Here is a 12,019-nt window from a genome sequence, read left to right as displayed (position 1 = left end):
GTGAGTTTGAAACTCATTGACATTCATTGATTCAATAATATGAGGCAAGCGAACGTAGCAAGGCCATCAAACTATCTTGTAGATGATGAGCTCTCTCCATGAGGCTGATAAAGCTGATTCAGCTCATTGTCCACCATGGTCATTCCAAGTGCATCCTGTTTGGCTTCATTACGGTCAAGCTTCTATAAGATTCAGTTTTGCATCAGAACTAACTTTAAAGGACGTCGGGCCCTGCTTATTGCACAGACAAACTACATGCAGCTGACTTAGGAAATGTGTGAGAGGACTGTTGTGACATTAGCCTAGGGGTCTCAGTCTTATGAGAAGCAATCTGTCTGACACACAAGAAGCACACACACACACACGCGCACGCATGCACGCGCACACACACACACACACACACACACGCACGCACACACACACACGCGCACACACACACACACACACACACACACACACACACACACACACACACACACACACGCGCACACACACACACACGCACACACAGGTCCAGACTAGGGGCACAGATAGCATCACTGCAGCTCTTTCTTTTGATGAGCCATTGGGGAATAAGACAAGATAGCCTGACAGTGGGAAAGGAAGAGAAGGAGAGAGGAGGAAGTGTAAGGCAAAGTCAGTCTAATGGCCAAGGGAAAAGAAGAGAAACAACAAATACCAAAGAAGAAAGACAGAGAAGAGATATAATGTGAATGTGACGAAAAATTGAAGCAGAAAAATTGTTTGTGCAAAAAAACAAAAAAAAAACTTACTATGTACTCTCAAAGAGACCAGTAAGTTAAGGTGAGCAGAGCAAGGCATCCATCATGTCTGTAGTTGAGTCCAGAGAGTTTAAAGGCCAGAGTTACTGTCATTAGACAGACTGAATGAGCAGCTATGATCTCAGACTCCCAAGAGCCTCCATGGAGCACAGGGTCACTTCTCCAATCCTATTCCATCACACCCAAATGGACAGGCTCAGTGGAAATGGGGCATGACTATAAATGCCATCAGCAGATCACGTTAGTAGCAAAGGTCAGGTCTGTCACTGCAAAGGTGTCGGCAGGGTGAAAGGTCACAAGGACAACCCACAGACTTACCGTCTGAGCTTGGTGCAGCATATGGATGCACTCATTGGCAGCTCCTGATTAGACTGCTCATGTTTCTGATAAAACAGGACATTTCTATCATCATGTGACACCGCTTTGTAGCCGCAGGTGGTTCATTTAAACCGAGTAGTTTTATCCTACTGGGTAACTCTGGGTTGAAAACAGAAGGAGCTTTTGCAGCTTGCATGCACTAATAAGATAAAAAGTAATTATTTTCCACTGTTGTGTATTTAAATGGATTTCAGTGGGTGAATACATTCAGTACCACATTTCCACATCACAGAAAAAAGCAGGAAAGACCCAAAATGAGCACGTTATTCAATTGTGTGACTTCATGTTGTTAATTTATTGCAATACTGATGCACATCTGAATGCAGTCGTGCAGCATTCATATACGGTTATAAAACAACAACTTAAGTGACAATATGTTTTTGGAACTGCCATATTTGATAATTTTTTTTGCCATTTTTCATAAAACTGGACATTTGGTTCAACAGTAAACTCCCTGGGAAAAGTGTAATGTGTTTTAAAGTGAGATAACCCATATTATGATGGTTATGAAAGTAACTAAAACATGGAAGAAACTGAGTCAGAAATATATGTTTGGCTGCAAACAGATCAGATTCCTATGTAAAGCAGAGCATTATATCAAATTACTCTACTGCTATATGTATTTGGGTAATTTCTGAAGTCACAGAAAGGAACTTACATTAAGTTGATGTCAAATAAATGACATGTCAAGTATTTTTGAACCAGACATTGTTCAGTTTCTACATCTATGTTGCATAAATTTCTGATTTCTTAATGTCATACATCCTACTATTTGTATGTAGGACATTAAGCTTTTTTCCTCATGCAAATAAGCGGCAGACACACTATGATGACATTATGCAGTTTTGTTGAAAGCCCTATAGCAGGTTTAAACAAACAAGCCCTGTGGCAGCTTCAAACACATTACATTTGCTGAGTAGAATTGATTTTCTGCAGAGCTCTGTTGTGCTCTGAAGAACTACAATACCACACTGGAAGAGGATGCTCGTCTGACACGGGGAGTGCTTTTAAATATTGTGCAATTTGGGCCAAAATGTTCCCGCTTTTAGCAATAATTACAAGGTTTTAAGTTCGTCAGAGTTAAGGAGCACATTAGTGATGTCATAGCCGCTGGTGTTTATAATAAACAAAAAGACTACACCAAATTTCATGAATACACGCCTCAAGACCATTTCAGTAAAGTTACTCTTAGAGTCACAGGTTAGTAAGTACTTAGTCTTTGCAAATACAATTAGAAGAAAGCTCATTTTATTTGCAAAAATAGCAAAATCTTGCTAATTTGCAAATTTTCGTCCTTCAGGGTTATATTGTTCCCAGGGGTGGATCTACTGGGGTGACATGGGGTGGCTGTTTCCACCCCAAATGAGAGCCTTGCCACCCCAGCTGGCGACTATGAATTCAATAAATAGTTATGGGAAATCGGACATTAAGCACATGAATCTCTTTTTTCCGACAACATTGAATGCAACACAATGCAACCTGACACCTACTGCTGAGTAGCGGGAAGTGCGAGAGAAGGACAGAGCCGAGGCAGCAGCATTGATATGGATGGATATAAATGACTGGACTGGACATTACGTGACTTATCGTGCGCCATTGCTGTCCATTGAGTCAACATTATGGGACCACAGTCACGCAAAGAATCTGAAAAATGGACGCAATATTTAGCGGTTAATTCAACCCTATAAATTAGATAACAAGGGCTTCAGATTTAACAGGTGAGGAAAAAGTTTTAACTTACAGAAAACATTGAACAAGTGAGCAGTGGGTAAGGTATTCTAGCCTAACTGTTACTAGCCTTCTATTGACTTTGATAACCTTAACATGTGCTGCGCAGTTCGGTGTGTTTTGGTTCCGTTAGCACTAAAACAGGTCAACCCGCCCACCAAGTCATCAGTAGAGCAGCTGTTTAAATCAGCTAATTAACCACCGCTGTGCTCAGGCGAAAACTTATTAATAATGACAATATAAACATCAAGCCTGACGGCATAATGTAACAGACCCAATGTTATGTTTTGGTGTTTTTGCTACTTTTTTGTGTGGGAAATGTTTGTTTTTTGGTGTTGATTCCATCCATCCATTTTCTTTACACCCTTGTCCCTCAGTGGGGTCGGGAGGGTTGCTGGTGCCTATCTACAGCTAACGTTCCGGCGGAGAGGCGGGGTACACACTGGACAGGTCGCCAGTCTGTCGCTGGGCAGCACAGAGACACACAGGACGAACAACCATGCACACACACACTCACACCTAGGGGCAATTTAGACAGACCAATTAACCTGACAGTCATGTTTTTGGACTCTGGGAGGAAATCGAAGTACCCGGAGAAAACCCACGCATGCACAGGGAGAACATGCAAACTCCATGCACAAAGACCGGGGCCGGGAATCGAACCCGCCACTGTCACTGTGCAGCCGGTGTTGATTCCCCTGATCGGTAATCTCTGCTCTATGTGCTCGTTGAGCTGTTGTCTGTCGGTTGCCATGGCAACGGGTCTGCGTAAAGCATAGAGCGAAAAAAGGCAGAATAGAAGTGGTGTTTGGTTCTTCACCTGTTTATCAGCTTTATTGTAAGTTTATTGTGACGCACTATCTGCAGCCTCTGCAATTCATAAAAGTTAAACAAGCGACAAAAACTGAACTGATCATTAAACTACGGCTCCTACAGCATATTTAAAATAAAACGATTGACCCATATATGAGAAATTTGCCCCTTCTTGGATCTTTACAGAACTAACAGAACCAAAGTTGTTTATAGATTTCTATCACAGAGAATTTATCAAACATCAGTTTTCTCCTCTTTATTGTAAGTCGTATTTAATAGCTATATCTGATAACAAATGATGGCGCTACGAATATTTTCGTGACAGATTTCTGCTCATCCTGAATTGGGATAAAATGGTTTTTTGGACATAACTCAATGAATCACATAGTGACTAACAGGCACTGTTCAACCCAGTAATACATATCAATAAGCAGGAGTATGAAAGACATAAAAATAATTAACTATACTATATTAAGAAATTATATTGAATCCTCAGTGCTACATGAAGCTCATTTTGAAACAATGCAAGTTAAAAACAATATTTTGCAACAAGTAAATTAAGTCCAATGTTAGGTATGTGTAAGCTAAATGTGAGAATGAGACTTTCCTTATGTAATATATATATATATATATATATATATATTATATAATATTATATATATATTATATATATATATATATATATATATATATATATATATATATATATATATATATATATATATATATATATATATATATATATATATATATGTAATATATATTGGACTTAATTTACTTGTTGCAAAATATTGTTTTTAACTTGCATTGTTTCAAAATGAGCTTCATGTAGCACTGAGGATTAAATATAATTTCTTAATATAGTATAGTTAATTATTTTTATGTCTTTCCTGCTTATTGATATGTATTACTGGGTTGAACAGTGCCTGTTAGTCACTATGTGATTCATTGAGTTATGTCCAAAAAACCATTTTATCCCAATTCAGGATGAGCAGAAATCTGTCACGAAAATATTCGTAGCGCCATCATATATATATATATATATATATATATATATATATATATATATATATATATATATATGCCGGCATATGCTGCCACCCCTGAAAAAATCCCTGACCCCCCTCTTGCCACCCCATAAATATCTTTCTAGATTCGCCCCTGATTGTTCCACACTGAAAGAGGAAGCAGTGTTGAACAATATAAAAACCTCCCACTGTTTTACCTCTGTGGCTCTAGCGACTCAGCTACCATATTTGCCTTGAAATTACTGGAAATGTTAAGCTTATGGCAAATAAAGCCTTGGTCAAATACTCTCATGTGCAAATAGTGGCTTTATTATGGCTTATTGAGAGCGTTAAGCGGGTGGGGAAGTTCTCCGGTGCACTGCTAAATGACTTGAACTTTTCAAAGTCACGGTTTGTAACGGGGGTCTGGGAAGGGGAGATTTGATTCGATGATTGAAATCACTAGAATGGGCTTTCAAAGCAAGGAAAGAGTAGGTGTGTTTGAGGCTAAACTGAAAGGATTTTCATAACTGCATGAGCTGGACCTGAGGGTAAAACTCTGCAGAGTGGATTGTCATTGGATGTCTTAGTGCAGCTGAAATTGTAAAAGGTATTAAGAGAGGCAATTTTGTGATAACACAGGGAGGTGTCCATCTTTCTGCTTTTCATGACCGACTTTAATTGAGCTGCTCCATCTTTTCCCCTCCAACTCTTTGTCCTCTTTTTTCCTTCTCTTGCTTTTCCTTCTACTGTTTGCTCACACAAATGAAAATACACAAGAGAACTGTGACTGCACTGCGGTAAGGAAAATGAAGACCATACGGGTGCCATGAATTGTTCCACTGTCCCCCTCCCACTGCTTTTGTTGGTGGGCCATGGGAACCGGACAAACAATGGGAATGATTTGAGGGATAGTGTGCAGCATGGAGGAGGAGAGGAAACAGAAAGCAGGAAATCATGTCCTGAAGGAGATGGAAAAGAAGTGAATATGCACAGATGGAGAGGAGACTGTGGTCAAGTTGCAAAAACAGTAAAATGAAGTTTGGAGGCTTGCCATGCAGTTGAAGTCTAGGGTGGAGGGAAATTTAGGTTTCTGTAGCTGAAAACTTTTTAAGTCAAACTTTCACAAGCACACACACACACATGCTATGTTTTACCAATACATCGTGTCTCATAGCAATGATCAATATCTCTCTCTTTGCCGAGTCCGATGATACAGATCTCCACATCAGCGATGCTCTCTGTTGTCATTAAATGCTAACTGCTGCTGAGCTCTGTCCTGGGCTTTGCTTCATTAGCATTCACAGAGGCATCATGAATATATGGGTTAATCAATGCACACTCTCCTGGGCTGTCAGCCGCAATCGGACCATATGCACAGCCATTCAAGCTTAAAGGTGAACAGTTGTTGGACCCTTATGTTACTGAGTGCTCCGTGTCATCGTAGAGATTCAAGCCTGCAAGCATCCTCTCTGAAGTCTGCTCCAAAGTCTCCTTTCCTGACATTCCCTCTCTATCTTCTTTAGATCTAGTCTTGCATGTAGTTTCATTCTGCAGCCTGTCTTTAAGCCATAAAAGATGTAGTGCTAAACTTTAGATATTCTTGAAAAGATTTTACTGTAGATCAAATGTGTTTTATGTTTCATTTAGGCATACCAACGAATTTTCAGAATAGTTACAGAAATTTACTGTAGAAAAAAGCAAATAGACTGTGCCATGTCCAGTTTAAAGTACTGCAGACATAAAGGTCTTGTGGGACAGATGAAACCTTGTCAGCGTGGCAGATTGGGAATGAATCATTGAACAGATTGCTGCTTGCCTCCTAGGTCATCCTCCATATGTTTAGGTTAACTGGACATAGATTGGCCAGCGAAGCAAGACATGGACTATGTCTCTTGAATTTAAACTGCCTTTAACGCATAAACAAAGTCATCTACAGTTTTTTTAACTGTGGTAAGAAAAGACAGACGTTTATATGCAAACATCCCTAGCTTGTAAATCACCGTTTATAATCCATCCCATATGTAAACAGTCACCGCAGAGACGTCTTGGTAGGCGACTCCATCATAGAAGGTCTGGCAGTTTTACAACAGAGCCAACCAGACTCGAGCCAAGTCATATCTTAGAAGTCATTTCTTGTTTTTTTTGGCTCTCGTGGGATTAGACTGTGCTTAAGATGCAAAGCCATCCATGAGAAAGGAAGGCTGTTTTTCTTAAGCACAGGCTCAGGTTGCATATTTGTTTGGGGAAACCAAACTGTTGTTTATAACCACCACAGGTCTTGCAAGATAATTTAAGCAGTAGGACGGATATTGCTGCTGTTGGGTTACATATTTTCGAGTTAAATATATGTCCTTTTTCCCTGTTTAATGCTGGGAAAGGGGCATTGAATTAAAGACACACTGAAGTCAAATAAGTGTGTACTAAAACAGTTTCTGTACTGGTACAAGTCTTATTTCAAATGGAAGGGACAACACAAGGGAGTCTACAGTAGAAGATTTCTGAAAGTAAAAAATTGGACATTAGGCTCCTGTTCAAATAAAAACTCCCTTTGAACTTTGCTATATAGTGTAGTTGAGGTAGATGAGTAGTATTTCCATATTTAAAAAAATGTTTAGCTAAGAATTATTTTAGATTTAGCTATTTAAATTGAAGAACACTTGATATGATCCAAAGATAAACAAAGATAAACTGGAGAACATTTGATAGATGAGAGGAAAATTGATTTTGAATCTGGAATTACTTTTGTGGAAACTGCTGATTTAGTGGGATTTTAATGAACCGCCATCTATGTCCTTTAAAAAGAAATGTCAGGGAAGGGGAAATATCCAGTGAGCAACAGTTTTTTTTATTATAAAAATGCCCTAAAGATGTCAGAGGTCACAGGGAAATATGCAGGATGTTTTGAGGCGATAAAATGGCAGCAGTGGATTTCGCACAGACTCTCTAAAATTGGACAACAACAGATTGGAAAAATGTTGCCTGGTCTGATAAGACTCAACTTCAGCTGTGATAGTCGAGTCATAATATGGCATAGACAACATAACTGTAAATATTGAACCATTCTGTCTGGTGTCAACATTGTAGACTTGTGCTGTTGGCTCAACGGTGCAGCGGATAATTTCTTTGGCTCCACTTGGGCACGATTAGAACCAATTACAAGTAGCGTAAACATCACAGTCTATTAGCGCATTGTTCCTGACCATGTCTATCCTTTTATAACCACAGTGCACTCGGCCTCTGGTGGCCACGTCTGGCAGAAGGATGCACCTTTTCACAAAGCTCAAATCATGTCAAGCTAGTTTCTTGAGCATGAAAATGGGTTTACTGTAATCCAATGGCCTCCACAGTCACCAGATCTCAACAGAGCACGTTTGGGATTATTTGAACATTGAGATTCACTTAATGCAGCGAAGTCCAAGCCCAGACTTGGAGAGCTTCTTTACTGCAACTTTAAATCTACTAAGCCCTGTTTCCAATGATGTTCAAGAAAGCTTTTTTTTTTTCATTGACAACATATTCCAAAAAATTACAGCACATTGTTGTAACAGAATTAAAATACATTAAGCTATTTCAATGTTTATAAATCAATTAATCTCATAAATCCTTAAAGTCTGAAAGGGTGACTACTTTATTTCCTTGAATTATCTCCTCCTAGAGAAAAAAGGCCATTTCTATATATTTTGAAGAACTTCAAGTATATCTAAAATCTTTTTAGACATTGATCATTACTTCAATTGAACTGAATTTTCTTTTTACTACAGACTGTTAAAATCAAGAATCAAGGCATTATTTTTAATCAGATCATATTCACTACTGAACAACCAAACAAAAGAAACAAACATAACATGATTAGCAGTAAAAACTACACTAATCAGTCTATTTATAGAAAGAATAAATTTTTCAGCTGGTCAGGTGAGAGTAATCAACCCATCAATCACAGGTTAACTCACAACTATACCGAATTTCAATTTAATTTGTACTATTTGCTTAGTGAATAAGATGCTGATTGTGGGTGCAAAAATGTGAAAAACTAATTATGCAGTGACTTGGCCAACATTTATTGTTTCATGTTTGGTCTGTCCTTTTAATAATGTAGCACACCCGAAGGTGGTCCGAATAAGCCATCATGTTTACAGTTTGCAATTACAAATTTTATGAGTGCAACCAACAGGAGAGTGAGTTCCTTTACTTTAATTATTTTTTTGTTTGCAACCCCTGTCTTGTGTGTACGTGGGCAACTATGTGTGTCACCTTCAACAAGCAGGCTCATTATAAAACTAATTAAACCTGCCTTACTCTCATTATAAAGCTGTAGGGCTTAAGGAGAGATTGAGGACCTGGTCCTCCCAGGGGGCGTCCAACTGGTCAGCCCCGCTTTAGATAATAAAACCACGTGTGAATGCGCTGAAATCAAACCGCTCGGATCAGTCATGACGGGTCAATATTTGTCAGAGCTCATTTTAGCATCTCTATCCCTTGGCCACTCTCATGATATTCCTGCCAAAATGCCACAAAGCTCAATATATCTGTCCTCATTGTGTGTGTGTGTGTGTGTGTGTGCGCGTGCGTGCGTGGCTGTCCCTATTTTTTTTTTTTACTTAAACATTGTTTTCCAACAGAAATGCTTACATTCTCTTGTGGGCTATTTATGAACAGAAGAGTGTGGGAAAGCATATCCAAATCTGCGTATACAGTATGTGGGATTCCAAAGAGGAAAAGAGAATCAAGAAGACCTCTAATGAGAGTATTATATTTTAAGTATCTTTTGCAACAAAAATATGCATAGCAATAAGCCAACAAACAATCCTGAAAGGATAGTGCCCTATACATGACCTAAAAACAACAAAAAAATGTCCTGTCCCTATTGCAGCTGGGTGGTATTGGACGAAAAACTGAAGCCATGTCCTCACATTACTTCTATTTCTATCCTCCTTTCCACCTAAGCTAAAACACACAGCTTTTAGCAAACATATCCCCCCCCTTCTGTTTTTCATTCCTGGCTGCCTGAGCTGACTGTTGGCGAGGCGCAACTGCCTGGAAGGTGGAGCCGTGATTGATTGATGAAGTTTTGGTGCCTGGGGGATCCAATCATGTAATCAGTTTGTATTGATTGACTGTCCCCACTGAGAGAATGCTGAGGCTCTGCCACATTGTGCGAGCTAGACCTGGCAAACGCTCAAAATCATCTGCAGTCAAATTTGATTTGGGTGCCGAGGCCACGTGCTCAGACTCATGCTGGGAAGATGTGGCATAATCACGCTGTAGTCGTTTGAGAACAATTCCACAATTCTCCACTCCGTGTCTTCATGATCTTGCATTTCTTTTAATTATTATGATTGGGAAATTAATTCAGCTTTACTATAATTGCATCACACAGCAAATGATCCACTTTCAATGGAATTTAAAAGGAGCTTCAGCTTGGGTTTGCATCGCTAATAAGGGTTGTTTCTTGCTGTGGTTTGCTTTTATTCCGACTTTGCTGCCTCTTTCACACTTTTGATTTTTACTTAGTGTGTCAAGTTATCATTAATATTGATGCGGTTTACATTATTCCTGCCAAGACAAACATAGGTTTTGTGATTGCAAATACAGGCATTTTTCTGGGAATAAAATTAAGGGCTGTTGTAAAGAAATGCACATAGGAAAAACACTTTCATTATACAGAAACTAGTGCGTAAATGTAGTTCTACAAAAATAGGCTGCCTATTGACAGCATGTGCATCAGCGACAGACTTTGAACAAAGGCTCACCTGCTTATTATTTTGCTTATCTGAAACAGCACACATTGTTGATCAAAGTGGAAAGGAAAAGTGAAAACCTTTTACCGGTCGGCATCTGTTATGTTTGCAGTCAAAAGAAATTCTGTTTAAGAGCCATGAATTCACAAGGAACTGTTTGAGTGCAATGGAAATCGTGGCAAAGCTGGGAGGCAAACATCTTGGAAATGTTCTTAATTTGGTTTTAGAGAGGCGATAAAAAGATAAACATAATTTTTAATCTCCAGGAATCCAGCCCTGAGATGTTAAAGCAAAGTTTAAAACTGGAAGAAGAGTGGTGTGTTTCCTTGAAAGAATCCTAAAGAAGCTAAAGACACATTGACATATTTTGTGACTTTGAGCTTCAATATTCCTTTTTCTCCCATCTACTCATTTGATGTAGAAATGCACAGTACATGTATGGGACATGGTCCCAATACTCAGACAAAATGCACTTTGCTATTTGCTCATGATTGAGGAATAGATAACCTCAATGGTATAAAAATCTGGTTGTTTTATCAAATTTATGTTGCATATGGGTTTTCTCTAATTACATTTAAAATCCCTTCAAAGGTCAACCTCAAGATTGTAAATGATATTGTATTTTTATGTTTTTACTATATTTGACATCTCCACTGGAGGATAATTTATTTATAGCTGTGCAGCTATGATCGGATGAACATTTTTGCTAATAAACAAAAAGGTTTGATGTTAAATTGTTAAAAATGTCATAGTCAAGCTTAATTTATTGATCCATACATTTTTTTTTGTAGGTGAAAATTTTTGCTCGTGACAGTGAAAGAAATCTTTATTTTCTTGTTCGTTGTAAAGGTTACGTTTGTTTTTTAGTGATAAAAAAATAAATAGCATCTCTTTGTTTCTGCTTGTCGACGTCTCTTTAGATCAGGGTGGACGGCGCTCAGGAGGGAGGAGTGCTGTATGAGACGCTGACTGTGATGAAGGACAGCAGCCCAGTCCTACGGGACATGGCCTTTTCCCTGGACAGGAACTCTCTGTATGTCATGTCTGACTATCAGGTGAGGAAACGCCCTTATTTTGGAGCTTCTGTCAGAAGAGCTGCTGAGTCGGGTGGGGATGTAGCGATAGGCGAAAGCCTGAGATCTGAAGGACGCCTGCGGGTTCAAGTCACTTTGAGAGCGAACCTTCAGCATGCTGATGTGCCCTTGAGCGAGTCGCTGAATGCATAGCATGGAAATTTGGAGCTGAAGCTTTCATTTGATGTGAAATAATTTTTTATTTGTTAACTTTTCTTGGTGTTGGGTCAGAGAAGCTGATAAAATTATGCATTTGCTGGGGCACAAAAATAAATAACTCTTCTTTTTGAGGGATTTGCTTGGATTGAACTTATCAGGATGCTGCACATAAGACTGCTTGCTTTGTTCTGCATAAATAATAATTCCTGCTGGAACAAGTATTTACAGTTTAAAAATTAGCAGCTAACACAATTTCAAATCAAAAACATCAATAAATGACTAATGAATAATATTTTTTTTGGAATACGACCAGATGATCATGGCTTATCGCCAAAACA

The 12,019-nt window shown here is 38.9% G+C and overlaps 1 protein-coding gene across 2 annotated transcripts in view; it reads left to right on the top strand.

The window, feature by feature from the left end:
* Positions 1–12,019, top strand: part of LOC103464744 (plexin-A2) — a 91,954-nt gene that overhangs the window by 22,581 nt on the left and 57,354 nt on the right. For both annotated transcript variants that reach the window (XM_008409061.3, XM_017304919.2), the window contains exon 4: positions 11,370–11,504. In XM_008409061.3, the coding sequence (XP_008407283.1) occupies positions 11,370–11,504 (135 nt within the window). The remainder of the gene's footprint in view (positions 1–11,369; positions 11,505–12,019) is intronic.

The sequence above is a fragment of the Poecilia reticulata genome, chromosome 5 (assembly GCF_904066995.2).
Source record: "Poecilia reticulata chromosome 5, P_reticulata-male-v2, whole genome shotgun sequence".
In the NCBI taxonomy this organism is placed as follows: domain Eukaryota; kingdom Metazoa; phylum Chordata; class Actinopteri; order Cyprinodontiformes; family Poeciliidae; genus Poecilia; species Poecilia reticulata.
The sequence above is the reverse complement of the archived record's forward strand: the minus strand, read 5'-3'. Positions and strand labels throughout refer to the sequence as shown.